The 15,361-nt window shown below is 43.1% G+C and overlaps 2 protein-coding genes across 2 annotated transcripts; both read left to right on the top strand.

The window, feature by feature from the left end:
• The first annotated feature begins 3,675 nt into the window (after positions 1-3,675).
• LOC112269381 lies at positions 3,676-4,612 on the top strand. The gene has a single exon (XM_024456057.1). It carries the CDS (start codon positions 3,935-3,937, stop codon positions 4,178-4,180), a length of 246 nt encoding a protein of 81 aa, XP_024311825.1. The 5' UTR covers positions 3,676-3,934; the 3' UTR covers positions 4,181-4,612.
• A 1,433-nt stretch (positions 4,613-6,045) lies between these two features.
• Positions 6,046-8,100, top strand: LOC100843524. Its single transcript, XM_003580090.4, has 2 exons — positions 6,046-6,393; positions 7,555-8,100. The coding sequence occupies exons 1-2, from the start codon at positions 6,203-6,205 to the stop codon at positions 7,883-7,885; spliced, it is 522 nt and encodes a 173-aa protein (XP_003580138.1). The 5' UTR covers positions 6,046-6,202; the 3' UTR covers positions 7,886-8,100.
• Positions 8,101-15,361: the final 7,261 nt, after the last annotated feature.

Genomic DNA, 15,361 nt, shown 5'->3' on the forward strand with positions numbered 1-15,361 from the left:
CGGCAAGAGTGCTCCGAACCTAGGTAAATCCGTGTGTGCTCGTGTGTTTGTGCGTGTTTTCCTTCATGTCCTCTCTCCTCCGGATCCTCCATTGTCCATCGGCCCCAAGTTAAACCATCACATGGCATCTGCCGTGACACCACCACGACATTTCCCCACGTTTACGCACCGAAAGTTTGTGAAGTATCGAAGAATAGGCTGGGTTTGGAATCTCAGTGCAGTAAGCTTGAGCTGTCTGCCCTCTGCGGCATTTCTTCAAGAGCTGCAGACTGTCAGTAACAGTTTTACTGGGGCTGAAGGCACAGGCTGTCATTGCAAAAGACGAAGCTTACTCAGTTATGTTTGTTGCTGTACAGATCAATGACTGGTACAGGTAAATATTCTAGAGGCATTCACAAGTTCATTTTTGCTTGCTCTACCCTTCGCTTAGTCCAATTTCTTATGCTAAATCAAATTTAAGGTCATGCATTTGGATGAAAACAGATTTCTTTAGTGTATAGCCACCCCATCACCTTTTCTTTGGCTTTACTTTTACTCCCCCCGCTTTGCCCATATAAGGTGCATTAACTTTTGTTATGACAATATCTTGACCAATAATTTTGTCTGCTAATACTTAATACGTTGATTTATATGACATGAAATTGATATCACTAGATTTGTTTCCAAAGTTTGTACTAATAATTGTGATTTTGTATCATGTAAACCATATATTAACAGAGTTAGTCAAAACTTTGTCTTAACAAAACATAATACCCCTTACACTATGAAAATGAGGGAGTAGTTTTTACTAGCCACGATAACATATGTGAGCACATTTTGAAGCATCTTGTCGTCTGGAGTAGGACGTACGGTGTTTATAGGCGTACCGTTGAATGCCTCCCCTTTGACGTTGTAGGGGAGGACTGACAGATGCTGTGGGGCAGCACAGATTGTCTGCATGGTTTTGTAACCTCAACCCTTGACATGCCGTGGGCTACTTAGCTGAATGCCCACATAAACCAACTGTGGCGAAGTAGTAGTCCTAAAAGTGTGAGACCATTTGAACTTGTGTGTAGATGTGTCATAGAACGAAGCTTCTATCTTTTTTTGACGATTTTAAGCAACGCAAGGTAAATAGGAGCAGAGATTGTTGCCTCGTTGGAGCCTTATACATTATTGCGGTTTTGAGCCTTTCAATGGGGGTATTCCATCTTGGAACTTAAGTACAAGTCCAATCAAGTGCCTGATGATGACCGTGGTCTCATTTAAGATTTGGCATCTTCCAGTACAGCAGCTTGAATCAAATGATCCTTAACTTAGCACGGTCGGATTCAATATGACTTGGAATTGCACACCTCTGTCCAAGTGAGCTTCTACTAGTCAGGATGAATGCCTGCACAAGACAGCATTAATGTGGTGCAAAACTGCAAATGAGCCTGATTTATTGACACTGGTTTGTGTTGTGCGGTTGTGCCTGTGCGTACATGTGTGGTAAGAGCTGCGAACTCTTAGCTGGCCAGTATCTTTTATTGAACCAAATGTGGCGTGACCTCCTCCATTCAAGTCTCGCCCACAGGATAAAACAGTGCATCATTTATGCCCGTTATTTAAGTTTGCCTAGACGCATGCTCTTCTGGTTTCATACGGACCTTAAACTTGCAAGAGAATATTGATGTAGATGCAGTATTTTTTTATTTTTAAGCGCCTGACTTAATGTTCTTAATTCGGATGCTTTCGTTGAAGCCTCTTTGGATCTCATGATTTTCGTATAAGTTTTGGAGGGTTCGATCCTTAGAATTATCATATAGCGGTCCTCTGCATCATAGGATTAGGGTGTCAAATTCATACCAAAAAAATTCATACGGAATGCACTTCTATACCCAAATTCATGAAATTCTTAACATCACACCAGTTACACGAAATTCATGGAATTCATAACTCCTTTGCGGTGGCAATGTAACTCAAAAAATTAGCAGCAATGGCAACAATATTGATAATACTATAGCATTTGAAGGATGTTATATGTTTTGTCTACATAATGGGCACACTGAATTTGAACTTTTGAAGCAATTTAGATAAAGGGTATGAACTGATCAATATGAATTTTTCTTAGAGCAACCGCGGGAATCGATAGAATGACTAGGAGAAGACATGAGTTTGAGAAGCAATACAGAAAAAAACCTCAAGAAAATAAAAATGACACGGGTTTCTAGGAGTCTTAGCACACAAACCATAAGCCATGGCCAAGACCCAGGGCGCCCGTCGGAAGTACCAAAGCAACACCATTGTCATATTGGGTTTTAGAGCTGACAAACAGGCCTGCGAGGCACTTGTTGTGGTGCGTTGGCTAGAGAACATCTCCATCCTTGCTTGACCTAGATCTGTCCCATCCTGCGAACAAAGGTTGGAGAGAGAACACTAGATCCGTCACTATTGAACATTCAAAAACCTCTGTTGTACCATCTTTTGCCAGCCGCGAGCTCCGTTTCCGAAACCACCACCACCATGGACACAAAGAAGCAAATCTTCTCACCGCCGCAAAGAAATGGGGAGCAAACAAGGCCATTGGCTTCACGATGCGGCCATGGAGGCGTCGTCATGGCGAGACGGAGGTAATTTTATTCGACGCGGTGTGCCCCTCACCGAACCATCTTCACCAAGCAGAGATCCTGGCTAAAAAAAGTTAATAATATAATTTTCTTAATTCATTCTGTTCCCTTCCACCTACTCCTGCACAATGGCATATTATTCAGAAAAAGAAGACCAGCAAGAACATAATAGCTATTTATTACCTCCCTGTTGTGACATGAGTATACTGTACTCCGTATTTGTTTATTTTCTCATGAAGTATCAATGATTGTCTATTGTAACTGTAGCGATATTTTTATTATTTAGCCATACTTTAATGTTATAGAAGTGGTAAAGTTCTCTTCGATGTTATGAAGTATTGTGTCTTTAGAGCTGTATGTTTAATAATGTTCTAATGTATTTTCTTTATTCTTGTAAATATGTCAATCGGTGGTGCCCGTCCATCAGTTTTTGCCACCACATCGTGTTTGAGATGAGAGCAAATTAAAGGTGATTTATCATAATTCTATTTAAAACATGTAGAGTCAGCTTTTAATTCGATTACTCCTGTAGGTTCCCTAATATTATACTCCAGAGCATAGGAGAGCAAACAGTTAAACTTATTATAATACTTCTTGACTAGTTTTGTACCGAGAATACAACCATTGCCCTCTTGCTGTTTTACGCCCATTTGACTACCGGTCCAATGCAAATGTATTCATCTATAGCAAATTACGCGCTCCCTTGTTATTTTGGTTCTGTAACACCGTGTGGACACTATAGTCAAAGCAGGATTCCACCAAAGTAATTCCATATGAACATTGCTCGTGCCTTCAGTTTCAAAGATTTTCACATGAAAACTAACACGGTTCCTCCATCCATCCCATATGGTCAATGTTAGCAAGCGGCTTCTTTTCTTCGAAAAGGAGGATAATCCCTTATCTCTGCATCGACTGATGCACACAGCCAATCCAAGCAGCTGCTTGCGATTCTTTTTATTTATGATCTTTCTTTTTACACCTGCATTCTCTTTTTATTCATGTGCTCAGCATCACTGTGCTACCATTACAAACCATGCCAGCCTCCAGCGAGACAGGAGGGGAGGCTAAAATGAAAGTCCTTGCTGTCCTTGCATTCAAGTGATCGCCATGCCCTCCCGTCTTCCTTCCCAGGGCACAATATAAATAGCAGGTTCCAGTTGCACCATTCTTCCCCAGACTGCCAGACAAACATAGCTTCCTCCTCCTCCTCCTCTCTTCCTGTGTGCGCTCACCGCTACACAGCATTCACCCAAGAAGCCTATATAGGTACAGTGCAACAGCTGCATAGCGAGCAGGTACGCGTTGCACTACCTGGACACGTAGGTAGCCAGGGCAGGAGCTGATCCATGGCAAGCACGGTGGATTCGCCGACGAGCTCGTGCGTGTCGTCGGACGCGGAGGAGGAGGCTGCGGCGGTGGCGAAGCCGATGGTGGTGGTGGGGTGCCCGCAGTGCCTCATGTACGTGATGCTCTCGGAGGCGGCGAAGGAGCCCAGGTGCCCCCGGTGCAAGAGCCCCTCGCTGCTGCACTTCCTCCACGGCGCACCCGCCGACGCCGACGCCAACGCCAACAGGCAGGGCAACAGGAGCTAATTAACCAGCTGTTGCTTTGCTACTTGTTGATCAAACGCTAGCTTCTCCTCTCATCGTTCTTCTTTGCGACACTCTGTGGTCTCTCTTCTTTACAATTTGCATCCAAGTATTAGCTCGGTCCATCATGTTTGTGGCATCATTTCGTTCAAGCAGGTATCAGGATTCGGCAAGAAAATCACACATACGTTCGCTACCTAATCTTGTCCTGGTCCAATTGGTTTAGCTTATTGATGGATATGCCATGCATCATCATTTAGCCGCGTGCTGTTATTTTTCAATAATTTAGCTGTCTGCACGTCTGTTTCAAAATTCCCCCTTCTAGTTTGAATTAGATCGGATTTGTTAAAAATGTCGTTTGCAATGTACCGTGTGACTAGGGACTCTTCTTGTTCATCTCTTAATTGAGTTCCATGTCATGTTGACGATTGCGCATGACTGCTCCCTGCTTTAAGTTAATATAATAAATTTATTAAAGATGGGTTCGTGACCATTCAACCTCCAGCTAGCTACAGCAGTACTGTATAGCCCTGATGGTGACGGGAAAAGATGAAAGTAAAGAGGATGGATGAATGGATCGATCGGCCGCTCATGGAAAACATGTGTCCGTTTTAATTAGGTTTCATCAAGTATAGCACTAGATGTATGGAACAATGTAGTACGGGCCGATAGAATAAATACGGACAATAATTCAGGACAGTTGAAGGGAGGAATCGGGCTAACCATGCACGTCTGTTCGTCAATCAGCACATTTATATCCAGCGTCCTCCCTCCCTCATTTTTCTCCCGGAAGTACGTAGTACGATCTCTCTGTGTGTGCTCGTGCCCAAGGAAAGTGGCAATGCCAACGCTACTTATAAGATCAAATATCCAACGTACTAGTACTATCGTTTGGTTGCGGATATCAAGTGGAATGACATTTTTTTAGCATAGTGGAAAGAAAGACTTTTTTTAGGGGTTGTGGAATGACAGATAGGTGGAACAGAATGGAAAGGGGCACAGTTCTTGAACCTTCAAATGAAACCAGAACGTAGAACTGGGCCGCTGGGCGGTGGCTTGCGGAGGCATTGGGTCTGAAACGCAACTTCGTTCCCTCTGGAAGCCCTTTGGGCTCTGCGCTGTCCGCACCAGGACACCTAGTAAGCCCAGTTGCCCAAGAGCTAACAATTCAGCAAACAACGGCCCGCACTGGCAGAATGGCAATCGCCAAAGCACTCCTTTTGCCACCCCCCGAAAGAAAAAACAGCGTTTGCCAATAGTAGTACATTCAGCCTGTCGCCTGTCCGATCTTGTGGCGTCGAATTCCTGGCCGTCCGATACTCCTTTATACTGGAGATAGAAGAGAATGAAAGGGGGAGAAGAGTTTAAGAAGAAGGATGGGGAAAAGACAATCTTGGTGACTTATAGAAATCAGTATAGCTAGTGATGATGTGAAACTAAATTTAATCTATTTGCTTGGTCCAAGTTGAAACTTAAATTTATGACTACCCATTAACTTAAACCCTAATGAAAAAAACGAAAAAAAAACTAAAACCCTAATTAAAAGTATTTTTGGACCGGTTTTGGAAAGTGTTCTGTATTTCGTTCCTTTCAAAATGACAAACGGCTGGACTAATTGTGGTTACCAAAATGCTAAAAAAAAATTGCGATTCTTTTCACGCAATATCCATCACGATTCTTTTGAGGCGGACATCAAAGCGAACTCAACTTTTATCAAAAAGAGACTTTTGCATAGTCGTATTTGCTCCTGGCCGTTTTGGCCTCGACCTGCTGCACGCGTGGAGCTGGTGCGAGATATGCGCAGAGTAGAAGGGAGGCCGCAGAAATCTCACACAGAGGGCATGACTACTAATTTACTCCTAGAGCAGTCTTGCTTGGGTCCCATTGCACGCACATCCCAAGGCGGCAGACAAGCAGAGCACAGTGTCCGAGCGTCCCGGTTTCAAATTGGGCTCCATTTACTCCAAAGCCTGCAGCAAGCAGACAAACACAGAGAGTGAGAGAGAGAGAGAGACTGGTTCCTCCATGGCGCTCCTCCGTTCTTTGGGCTGCTTCCTCTTCCTCCTCTGCTCATCGCTCGGGGCGGCGAATGGGATGTATGGTAGAGCTGGCGGGGAGGGGGAGGCGAGCAGGGGAGTCACCGACGGCGCCCGCGGCAGCAGGAACGCGTGGCCGGGGTACCTCTACACCAGAGCAGTTGGGCGATGCACACCCCAGTAAGCACACGCTTCCCATCCCCGTTCTTGGATCGACTTCCATGACATTTCTCTTGCAGGACTAAAAACTGGTCAAATATTTCTTGATTCCTTTACCAACGCTGGGTTGGCAGTCGCCACTACTCAGTATAGTACGGAGTAGTACCGTGTTATGTTCTAGGAATCGAATCTTGGTAGTACTACTCTGCAGAAACCATTCAGTTTGGGACGAGACTGGTGATTTTCAGCTTTCATATTATCGATGCACAAAATGTACAAATGGCAAGTTTAAATGGAAATCGAAATAGACAGCATCTACATATATGCTTGGAATGAGCAAGCAATAGGACGAGCAGTAACTTTTCTGGTGGCCGGGAAATGAGTCTGTAATTTTCAGGACCACTTAGAGACTGGGTAGATCCAAAAATCTAGTGTAATCTGCACTAGGTTGCAAGAACGGCGTGGTCTTGCGAGGCCACAACCTTTAATCTGCTTTCTCGAGATCCCTTGCCGTACATGCCAAGCTGAAGCACCCAACTTATGGTCCATGGGGGTCGTCTTGAAAAGTTCTACAGTATCTGCTTGTTCAAATCCAGGGTACATTTTGAGTAACTCAGTTCACATGTACCCTGGTAATGCTCAAATCATATAGTGTAGGGAGCAGGAAAAACATGTTGACAAGCGACTATTGCTGTAGTGTTATAAGTTCACTAGAACTTTATCTGAATATCGAGCTTACTATTACTGGAGGTGCCTATAGTAAATCCACAAACCATCATAATGACTCCGGGCTGCGTCTTGTGGGCATCAGACCGCGTTCGTGCAATTCTTTTTCGTGAGTCCCACGCACTGGTTGTTGTTGTGCTCCTGTGGGTCGTTCTGTTATGAGTAAGTGGTGTGGGTATTCTTTGCTAAGGTTGCATGTTATCATAGCCCAGCAAGGTCCAGCTGATCCCAGCTTATGAGCTAATTTAAGCTCCATTTTGGGTAGGCAAAGAAATACCACTGGCTGGAAATTGTTGCATAACATTGTGCATTTCCTTATGTAAATGGTGCATTGGATATTTCAAGTTGAGAGATCCATACATCAGTTCAAATATCTACAAGTTTTACAATTATGTGCTAAAAAAGTAAAAAACACTTCGATAATGCCGTCATCTTTGTTCTTGTGAAACCCCATAGGTTCTGGAGCAGCGGAGCTGAGCCATGGCCCAACATCGTCCCTCAGGAAGCAGCAGTGTGGAAGGTGTTCGGCTCAAGGTCCATCGACAAGTACGGTCCGCGCCTTACCCTACTGGACGCCACGACGAGGACCGACGACGTCGGTGGCGGCCGCCCCTTCGTCAAGCTAGTGAAGCACGGAAGCGCCGCTCTCCTCAACGCCTACACGAGGAGGGGCTTTCCTTTCGATTCCTGGGAGGTGAAGGCGCTCCTGCTGGAGGCACTCGTCTCCGAGGACGCCGCGGCTGCCCAGGCCGAGCGGTTCGAGCTGGCCAACGAGTCCTGCGTGTGAGATCGAGCTGCTGAAACAGCTGCGTCAATTCCTGCCTGAAAAATCGTAGTATTGTGTGTGTAAGTCGTGCAGTAGTCAGTAGTCACCACTTCTGTGACTACTGAAACGTCACTTGCAGTGATGTGTGTATCTGTGTGTGCCTTCATACTGTGACTCAGATGAAAAAGGTTTTACGTTGCCGTATCGTATTTCTACGCGAGTATTGTTTTTCTCAAGGATGGATAATGCTGGCGTAGTCTGTAATACGAGTCGTCGGCTGATCTATGAGGAAGAGAGGACAGCACTTCGTTCGACGCTGTCCAGTATTGTGGGGAAGGGTCCGCGGACGATGGGGGCTGAGATTTGCACGGAGCCGTTGTGGGCTCGAGGCAGCACGATCGGCACGCAGGCACAGCCATGGACCACGGGAAAGGCAGCGGCCGGGCGTGCGAGGCAATGGGAGAAATTGTGGGAGAGGGAGCACGAGGCACAGCGGCGAAGAGGATTAACGGGTCCACGGCTCATGAGTTTTTTCTTTGCGGCGGCCCACGTGAGTTACCTAAACAGATGGTGGCCCGCGCTGGCCTCGTGGACCTTGAAACAGCAGGGCAAGGAGGGAAGTGGTGGGCTGGCGCTGTGCAGGCTGAGGTCATTGGGCTTTTAACGCGTTGGAGGGCTCGTCTATCGGCCCATGTGCTGCGTTGTAGGCCATTGGGCTTTTAACGCGTTGTAGAGCAAAATTGCAAAAGGTATTTTTTAAAAAAAATCTGACAAAAATTAATATTACTCCCTCCGATCTAAAATAAGTGTCCCTTAGTTCAATTCTAGTTCAAAACCGCGATACTCATTTTGGACTGCAGGTAGTACTACAAAACAATCCACACAAAGGGTGAACTACAAGAAATCCCGGAACTTAGGATGCAGGTGGGATCCCGTGAACGGATGACTTGTTGTTCAAATCTCAAATCTCTTATTTAAATTTTGCGTAAGAGATTTGACAATTGAGCTGCAATTGGGCCGTCCACGAGTTCTCCCTTGCATCCAAAACGTAGTATGTGTCCCATCCGGCCATCAAGTTCTTATCGATCTCAGCTAATCATAGCGTGTGATGAGGAGACGCGCTTCTTCCTCGTATTTACTCCATTTCAAGAGAAAAAGTAGAAACGGACTTACATGGCACATGGCAGCCATCAGACGGCTCCAATTCATCCATATATCGATTGACACTTATGCCCAGCAAAAATCCAAAGTAGCGTTACACCTCAGACCACCACCATTTCATGGTCATTTGCCATAACACACCGCCTGATCCAGAACAGAAAGTTTGATCTTTTTTTTTCTTTCGGACGACGTTTAGTGCTTCGGATGATGACGATTTTGAACTTTTTTTTTCTCAAATTGAAATATTGACCCAAAAAGAAATAGGTACGTGCTAACTTTGGACATTATTTGATTAAAAAAGATGTTTCGGAAGAAAAGAAAGAAGTGAGTTAGGAAAAAATCAGGAGGTAAGATGGTAATTTGTTGTGGAAAAAGTCAAACTTCCAAGCGATGTGTTGCAGCAAATGGCCACGGAATTGTAATGGTACTGGTAAAGACACAATCCGGCGGTGTGTCTCGGCAAAGTCCGTAAAATAACGGTGTCATGTGACCAATTTCCCTTTCTTTTTTTGTAGACCGTAGACACAAGGCATGCAAGGAATGTACCATGGCATCATTTGCCTATCTTCGTACGGGTCGCCGTGTTAGCTCCCCTGTCTGCTTTCTTCCTCTTCCGCCCAAGATCACATCACAGCATTGTCTTGTTCCGCCCAAGATCACATCAATAGCACACCATGTCATTTGCATGTCGCAATCGTCCGTGCCTTTTTACCCCAAATATGCTGCCTCTTCTGTTTTGCACGGCCACAAACTCACAGGACGCTGCCACACGAAGAAAAAGCAGTGAGAAACGAACGCACTGCATCAAACCATGCCATGGTTAACGCTGTTGAGTATATCAGGGTCAAACTTTCAGAAAGAGAAGTTTGAACTCACCAAATAGTTCGCAGCAGTATAGCATCGCTCTCTGTGTTCCTTTTTTCTTTCTTTCTTTTTTTGTTCTGATCAGCTGTCATATGTCTGTCGACCAAAAGAAGGTACTAACAATAATGCATGCGTACTGCATCACCAGTGACGAATGAAACTCTCCTAAAAGAACCAAGAATAATAGCAATAGTCTCGGGAAAATAAAAGAAATGTGCAGACCACATGAAGATCGCACTTTGATTCTTCAGACATGATGGCCAAACTGGAGGCCCTCATAGCAGGTCGATGTGAGTAGTGTTTAATGGAACATACTCTGATCTGATATTCTGATGCCATTCGTTATGACTTATGCCGCCAAAGTCTTATACAACTATGGAAGCCTTGGCTCGCCGACAATGGCTCAAAGTGGTTGTGCGAGACAGGCTGTGTTCATGTGTTGGAGTATCAAAGTTGTACTACTCGTAGTATGGTTTCCAGTCAATCTGGGCTTTTACAATTTGTGATCTGAAGACAAGTTTGTTTTGTATCCTGGACGCTAAGGTCCTGCAACTGCATGTGTGCGTTTGACAAAGTTTTTGCCCAAGGAAATAACAAAACCATGTCATGAGACAACAAGCCAGAGGCCAGAGATATTCAGCGATTCTAACGCACTGCCAGTCTGCTACCGATTTATGTCCTGGTAAACATACCAGATTTACATTCCATGACCACGAGGAAATTCAGACGAGTGGGTTTTACAATTTTGTTCTGTGGCAAGAATCTAGTGAAACTCTGCCAGAAATAGTTTTGTGTTCTATTTCAGACATTGGCAATGGAAGATGATGGCTGCCTTTTGCTTTAGAATAGTCCCCCAAAATCTTGGACGTAGCATTTTGTCAGGTAATGCTTGCGTTTTAAACTAACAGAGCACACCAACTAAATGCACACTGCAGCATGATTGTGCTGTTCCTGTATTAACACCAACAAGTGGTACAACGACACATCTTTTTTGAAAATTCAGGTGTCGTTGTAAAGTAGTAGACTTTCCAGCCTCTTAGCCCGGAGCATCTTTTTTCTGATATAAAAATAAATAGATCCATAAATAAATTACTCAAGATATTTTAAGGATGCGACAAAGTTCAGTGTCCTTCATTATGACTTCAAGGATGGTGTACTAAAAACACGCTAATTGATCAACACCAGAGAAACGGACAAATTAACCAACAACAATAACAAATCAATGGCTGCTTACACATGCAGTGCTGTAGTGGCTGCTTACACTGAGTAGTCTTCTTCTGAAAAAGTAATGGCTGCTTGCATTGAGATCACATGTTTAAGCTTAGTGGGCCAATCATGTCATCAAGATCACATGTTAAGCTTAGTGGTCCAATCATGTCATCATTCCAGCATTCCTGACTAACTGTGCATAACTGCATACACATATAGTGCTCTAACTGCATTTATGCTCCTGGAGCTGGAGATGTCTATTCCACATTGAAGCAGACTTCAGCTATCTCCGTTAAACGTTTTCTTTTTACTCTCTTCACAAGCCTCCTCGCATCTTCTCTGTTTAAGTTTCTATGTAATGTGGCCATTGTTTCCAACCTTTCATATTTTATTTTTATTTCTAGCCTCTAATGACTTCTGAGTCCATCTTGACTTAGCCTAATGAGTAATGCCAGATATTTCTCCAAGATTATGTTGGTGGAGTCAGTCTAATCAAGGCAGAAATTTGTATACTCCTACTTTTGACTTGGAACTTGAGATAATATAACAAAGTCTCCACTCTTATTCTTTTCTTTTTCTGCCTGCATTTATTCTGAACACCAATCTTTTTGCTCTCCTCTGCTCTTCATAATTATGAATAACCAACCGCGTGAACTCTTTATGTTCACATGGTTGACAAAAAGCTTAACATTTTGCCTTTCTGATCTTGGTGGCAATTAGGGAAAAGATAATTTGAACTTATGTAGACACAGGAAAGCTTATCATTCGGCTAATAGCAGCCACCTCCACTAGAACTGTAGAGTATTATCTACTCAAAATAGACTATGACAGGAAAGATGACCTGACCTTTCCATGACCAATTCTAAATCTCATGAGTTACTAGACCAATAATTAGCGTTCACACTCATGGCTAGCCTTGCAAAAAAAAAAAACATCGACGCTCGTGAGCAGCTCAAACTCGACTCCTTTTTAGCCTAACTCGAGATTGACTCATAGGAAAATGAGCTGGCTATGAGCACCTTGTGTACCTAGGTTGAAAAATGAGCCGAGTTTGAGCAAAGGTTGGTTTGCTCAATTTTAAATTTAATTCTCTTTTTTGCAAAAGAATTTTAAATTTAACTCGACATAGCTTGAATTAAGAATTTAAGGTAGTTGGCAATTCTGAATATATTGAATGAAATTTTGAAAAATACATTACATTTTGTTTGCAATGAAATAATCTGAGATCCTCATTCATAGCCTACATGTGAGATCCCATTCAAACACATAAGTGGATCATGGCAAATCTCAATTGTTTTAACCAGCTCAAAAGTGGCTCAAAATCGACTCGAGATCGTTACAAGCTGAGTATAGGCAAACTCTACAACTCGATGCTCGAGTCAAATTTAGCTCACTCATTTTGTAGTACGAGCTGAGCTGAGCTTATTGCTCAAACATTTGCAGCCCTACTCGGCTGCTTGCTAGCAGGAGGACCATTGGTGATGTGCTGGTGCGTACACTGCTTTAATTTATTTACTTTAAGATTACGACATGAAATTGAAATATAACCTGCAACTGGTTCAGAAGCATGAAAAGCATGCACTTAAGTAGAAACCTGCTCCATACAATGAACCATGAGGGGAAGAAAAACGGCACAAAAGAACAGATCAGCAAAGAACAGTTCCGAATTTTAATACTTACCAGTAGTACTAGCATGCACCTGATTGGTCTGCGGCGAATCGTTTTGTTTGAGTTGCGAAGTTGGCAACTTCAGGCTTCACCGCTTCAACCAGTGTATTGTCATTTTCTGCTACTTTCTGTAAGCTGATTGCCATTGGTCAAATTCTCTTGCGAATAGACAAAGAGGAGGGAAATTATGTTTAAAATGCAAGTTTTGACAAATTGCCAATGCGAGTTGGACTTCATCAACGCATGGAAAAAACTGACTAAATTGCTAGGTAGGAGTAGTAAGTTTCTGAACTTAAGGGTAAAACAATACTGCTGCTGCTGCAGCCGGGCGGGTCCATTACACAATGCATTTTCAATGGTTTGGATAGGAAGTACTACGTCACATTGATGCTTACAGCCTTACACACACCATGAGGCATGAGGTATGTCTTCTGCAGACAATTTCTCGTTTACATGGAGCTAGTTCTTTATGCATTCAGAATGTTCTCGAGGCTTGACAAGAAAATGCCTTTTGAAACTCTCAGCTGCTAATTTTATCTCCTAGACTCTGCTTGTCGACTCAGGCATCTCCTTTGACTTGACAACAATGCCCAAGTGTTCACAAGATCTTTGGGAAAATTAGCATCGTGTAGTATACTACCATGCAATTAAGTGGAAAACGTCGTTAAACATATTTGGACTTTGAACATATATGTACACACTATTATGCTATGCGTTTACGTTATTCACAGGGAACATGTAACGATGTACATAGTGTTGTTCAAAACCGGGTTGAGCACAACCGTGAATTCTGGTTTCTACTGCACGTTTTCATTGGTCTCTACTACAGTAGTTTGCTAATTTTTCAACACTAATTATACGGAACTAAAGGTGCACATGATCTTTTTGGTACAATCTACAATGTAATGATAATCATCAATTTTATCTGTTCAGTATAGTTATGAAAAAGTATCAGTTTTGGTCTGTTTAGGTACAATCAGGCTCTGGTTTGGTACTGTTATGAAATTGATTGGTTATGGTCCATTAACTATAAGAATGACATCAAATAACGAATGGCTGATTTGCTTTTGTGAGATCCAAATAGGAAATCAGAGGGGGGTGAATGATTGTGCGGAAGCAAATTAAAACTTTTCCCGAAAGTTCAAACCCTAAATCACCTTTCTGTCTGTGATAGTAAAACAGCCGTAACTTTTGATTAGATGAACCAAAAAATACGTATGAGTATGCAAAAGAAAGGTATTAAAATTATCTACCAACGCAACAATAATCAGTTCAATTGGATGCACCAATCAAAATATATGATCAAATCAGTAACAGCTGACAGAAAGTTACGATAATTAATCTATAATCGATTTCGAGAAATAACAAGAAAGATGAAGTAATCGCGATCTTTCTTGATCTCGTGGTAAACCTGCAGCAAAGTATTATGAACTCGTGATAAACCTGCAACAAAGTGTTAGAAAAATCTAGCACGAAGAATCCACGAAGATCCGAAAAGAACATAGATGACACCGCCAACGATTTTTTTTATTGCAACGATGTCGATCGATTACAAAAGATGCAACCATGCATCCAAGAACTTTTCAAGAATTGATCTAGATCTAAAGCTCTGAGTTTCCTCACGTTTTTGCTAAAACCCTAGCTAGGACGCTCTCTATTTATAAGGGAAAATTCGCGAGCCTAAACCGAATCCGAATCCAACACGAACTTCTCTGTCCCGGTCGTTATTCTGCCCGTAGGGCTCACAGACGAGCTCGGATTGAGATGACTCCAAAAGAAAAGTTGTTCGCCTCGACGACGTGCACAACTTTCATGTGGACCACTTTTTCATTGGACGCCATATTGATGACGCTACTGTTTAATCTTTAAACAGTTCTCATCCAGCCATGGATGGACCTACATGTTTTCACGTCGATGCCACTCCATGCCATCCACTCTTCTTGTGATGTCTTCAAAACTCGACCATCACGTGTCGAATATTTCCAATACCGTACATCTCCGGTATAAACAACGTACGACAAACCAGTGCCCTCCCGGATCATCGTAGCCTTCACTTCCATTGTTCCTTCGCACGAACATCACGCATGACCTTGATCCCTCGACCTCAGCTCCTCCCAAGATTCTTCCCTCGATCCCGTCATCGACCACATTCCTCTAGCTCCGGCAACACCTAAAAGTGAACACACAAATAACCAGTACAAGTACAAGTCCGCGACTTGACTCAGTGTAAGTTTCACACAACTCACGCCATGTTTTCACATAAGAAACTAATGGATCAACACACCACTAGCAAAGCACTAAGTCCAAACAAGATACATGTCATCACATAAGTATCCATATTACCAAAGTATCCACATCAATGTTTCACCTTAAACAATTGCCAATGTTACACATCACCTATGATTTCACAGCTTTTTCCTACTATTTTATATGTATATAAGAATAATGTAAAAACAAATATAGTGTGTACTACTTGTCAAGGAAAAACGTAAAAAAGAGAGAGGACAGACTGTTGGGATGCTTGTGAAACTGTCGGTGATAACAAGCACTCTATTCTGCTCATATCGAACAGCTAAAAAAGATATCGTCGCAATA

This window comes from Brachypodium distachyon, chromosome 5 (genome assembly GCF_000005505.3).
Source record: "Brachypodium distachyon strain Bd21 chromosome 5, Brachypodium_distachyon_v3.0, whole genome shotgun sequence".
Taxonomy (NCBI): Eukaryota; Viridiplantae; Streptophyta; class Magnoliopsida; order Poales; family Poaceae; genus Brachypodium; species Brachypodium distachyon.